This window comes from Protobothrops mucrosquamatus, unplaced genomic scaffold, assembly GCF_001527695.2.
Source record: "Protobothrops mucrosquamatus isolate PMUCROS unplaced genomic scaffold, P.Mucros_1.0 scaffold3321, whole genome shotgun sequence".
In the NCBI taxonomy this organism is placed as follows: domain Eukaryota; kingdom Metazoa; phylum Chordata; class Lepidosauria; order Squamata; family Viperidae; genus Protobothrops; species Protobothrops mucrosquamatus.
Genome location: NW_015389311.1, coordinates 18,636 through 22,363, shown reverse-complemented (window position 1 = coordinate 22,363; position 3,728 = coordinate 18,636). Strand labels below are relative to the sequence as shown.

At 46.5% G+C, this 3,728-nt stretch overlaps 1 protein-coding gene across 1 annotated transcript in view; it reads left to right on the top strand.

Annotated features, from left to right (window-relative positions):
- Positions 1-1,048: 1,048 nt before the first annotated feature.
- LOC107297471 (phosphoglucomutase-2) overlaps positions 1,049-3,728 on the top strand; it is a gene marked incomplete at its 3' end in the record, with an annotated part of 21,066 nt that continues 18,386 nt past the window's right edge. Inside the window, exon 1 of the mRNA XM_015826836.2 lies at positions 1,049-1,108. Coding sequence (XP_015682322.2) covers positions 1,049-1,108 — 60 coding nt within the window. The remainder of the gene's footprint in view (positions 1,109-3,728) is intronic.

Below are 3,728 nucleotides of genomic sequence, written 5' to 3'. Positions count from 1 at the left end.
AGAAGAAGAAGAAGAAGAAGAAGAAGAAGAAGAAGAAGAAGAAGAAGAAGAATGAATGAATGAAGAAGAAATAATAAGAATGAAAATGAAGAAGAAATAAGAATGAAGAATGAAGAATAAGAATAATGAAGAAATAATAGAATGAAGAAGAAGAAATAAGAAGAAGAATAATGAAGAAAGAAGGAATAATAATGAAGAATGAAGATCGAAGGAGGAGAGGAGGAAGAGGAGGAGGAGGAGAAGAAGAAGAAGAAATAAGAATAAAGAATAATAAAGAGTGAAGAAGAAATAATAAGAATGAAGAATGAAGAAGAAATAATAAGAATAAAGAATGAAGAAAAAATAAGAATAAAGAATAAGAAATGAAGAAATAATAAGAATGAAGAAGAAATAAGAATAAGAATAATAAGAATGAAAAAAGAAGGAGAAGGAATAATAAGAAGGGAGGAAGGAAGGAAGGAAGGAAGGAAGGAAGGAGAAATACTGTGGCTAAATCTATGCTTCAGGACATTGGTGAAGGGCTCTCCCTAAAAGACCCCCACGGAAGCCCCTCTCCCCTTTGATCTCCTTTTAGGGGAACCACACAAGGGTCCTTGGGTTGCCCTAAACAGCCCCCTACCCATCCTCCTGGGCAGAGAGAGCAAAGCAGGTGGGGAAACGTGCTAAGCAAGGACTGAGCAACAATGTAACCAAGGAGATTGTCTCCAGAGCCAGATCGGCTCCCTACGACGTCCACGAACCCATGGCAGGCAAGGGTGATCTCCCGGTGGTCTCCTGTCCCCCTCCTTTTCCTTTCCTCCCCTCCCCTCGGTGGGCGGAGCAAGGCAAGACCGCCTCCTGGGCGTCAACCCTTCCCCCCCACCACCCCCACCCTCGCGGAGCTCCTCCTCCTCCCGAAGGGGCTGCTGTGATTCGTCGGGGGGGGGAGGTTTCCGCCCACCCCTTGACTCCGCCTCCCGGGGCGGAGCCTACAGCCAGACCCGGCAGTCGTGGCCTTCTCTCTCTCTCTTTCTTCTCTTTTCTTTCTTTCTTTTTTTTTTGCATCCGGATGGCGGAGGCGGCGGATCGCGCCCGGGCGGCGGCAGCCCAGTGGCTGCTCTGGGACAAGGTGAGAGCAGCTAGACGACCCCCGGGGCGCCCCAATTCCAGATTCCCCCCCCTTCCCGCGGAGCTGCAGACAGAGGAAGCCTGGGGGAGAGGGGGGGGCTCCTTCGTTTCCCAGTACAGTAGACTGGATCGCTCCCGGAAGGGGTGGGGGCTTTCCTGGTGGTCTCCCTTCCTTTGGCTAACGCGGCTCCCCTTTATTCCAAGGCTAGCAAGGGGGTGCATGGCTGGGATCTGTTGCAACCAGGCGCCCCCTTCCCCCCAAAAGGGAGGAAAAAATTAGGGGTTGGGGTGTCCCCAATCGCTCCCAGTGGGGGGGAGATTTCCTGGTGGTCTCCCTTCCTTTGGCTAACGCGGCTCCCCTTTATTCCAAGGCTAGCAAGGGGGTGCGCGGCTGGGATCTGTTGCAACCAGGCGCCCCGTCCCCCCAAAAAGGGAGGAAAAAAATAGGGGTTGGCGTGTCCCCAATCGCTCCCAGTGGGGGGGGAGATTTCCTGGTGGTCTCCTTTCCTTTGGCTAACGCGGCTCCCTTTATTCCAAGGCTAGCAAGGGGGTGCGCGGCTGGGATCTGTTGCAACCAGGTGCCCCCCCCAAAGGGAGGAAAAAAATAGGGGTTGGCGTGTCCCCAATCGCTCCCAGTGGGGGGGAGATTTCCTGGTGGTCTCCCTTCCTTTGGCTAACGCGGCTCCCTTTATTCCAAGGCTAGCAAGGGGGTGCGCGGCTGGGATCTGTTGCAACCAGGCGCCCCCCTCCCCCCCAAAAAGGGAGGAAAAAAATAGGGGTTGGGGTGTCCCCAATTGCTCCTGGTGGGGGGAGATTTCCTGGTGGTCTCCCTTCCTTTGGCTAACGCAGCTCCCTTTATTCCAAGGCTAGCAAAGGGGTACATGGGGGATCTGTTGCAACCAGGCGCCCCCCCAAACAAGAAAAAAAAGCAGAATTGGGGTACCACCCCCCCAACTCTCCTTTGAATGGCTTCGATGGGTTTGGAACCGGGTCCCGTTTCTGTTCCTGCAGAAGAAAAAAGGGGGATGCAACGGGCGCGGGACTGGTTTGGCTGGATTTCCCCGGCATTGATTTCCATCCTGACTCTTCCTGGTTTGATCCTGCTTGGGAAACTCCCCCGTTCCCGGGAGAAAAAGCAGAGTGGGCACGTTCGAGGCCAAAGCAGCTGGAGTCCTAAGCAAGGGCCTAAAGGGGAGCTGTGAGCATATGGGCAGTTCCAAGTAGGGTGGCTTTTGCAAAGTCAGGATATTCGGGTCTAATCAGTTCAGGATGTCCATGTATCTGCTAGGTGGCCCTTTGGGTCTGGCTCCAAGGGCTCCTTTTACTAGGGGTACAAGCCTTGATCTCTGCCCTCGTAGTCGCTCAGCTTCAGTTTGCAAATCAGGATATTTTGTTATTTTTCTCCTCTTCAATTCGTGCATCACCTGGTAGTGCCATTTCAATGAACCAGAAATCAGAGAGAGAGAGAGGGAGAGGGAGAGAGATGTATAGAGATAGATAGATAGATAGATAGATAGATAGATAGATAGATAGATAGATAGATAGATAGATAGATAGATAGATAGATAGATAGATAGATAGATGATATAGAGAAATAGAATGAGACAGACAGACAGACAGACAGACAGACAGACAGACAGATAGATAGATAGATAGATAGATAGATGTATAGAGATAGATAGATAGATAGATAGATAGATAGATAGATAGATAGATAGATAGATAGATAGATATAGAGAAATAAAATGAGATAGATAGATAGTTGTATAGAGATAGATAGATAGATAGATAGATAGATAGATAGATAGATAGATAGATAGATAGATAGATATAGAGAAATAAAATGAGATAGATAGATAGTTGTATAGAGATAGATAGATAGATGTATATAGATAGATGATATAGAGAAATAGAATGAGATACATAGATACATGTATAGAGATAGATGTATAGAGATAGATAAATGTATAGAGAGAGACATAGAGAAATAGAATGAGATAGATAGAGATGTGTATGTATATATATATAGAGAGAGAGAGAGACAGAGAAAGAGAGAGACAGAGAGAGATAGATTATATATATAGAGAGAGACAGAGACAGACAGACAGACATAGAAAGAGATAACTTTTATTGTCCATTTACTGTGGGCACACTGGCACACATCAAAAATTCTTTTGCCTGCTCTCAAAATTGTACACATACCTAACACATATAGACATGCTATATACATACATATGTATATACATTATTATGATGGATGGATAGGTAGGTAGGTAGATATATATTGTCATTCTTTACTGTAGGCACACTGGAACACATTAAAAAAATTTGCCTGCTCTCAAAAGTGTACATATACCTAACACATATAGGCATGCTATATACATACATATGCATATGTTGTTTTTATTATTATTTTGGCCGGAACCAGCCTGTCCTTCTTGCTTCGTTCCCATTGAATTCTCTGAGGTTTGTAATTTTTTTTGTCATTTTTTGTAGTGGCTTCACTGGCTCAGTTATCTGGCTCTTTATCCAAAGCTTTTTTATTCAGTATTTGTATAAAAGTAACTTCCAGGGGCAGGATGAAAATGGGGTGGGGGTGGGGGTTTGTGGGGGGGGGGGGG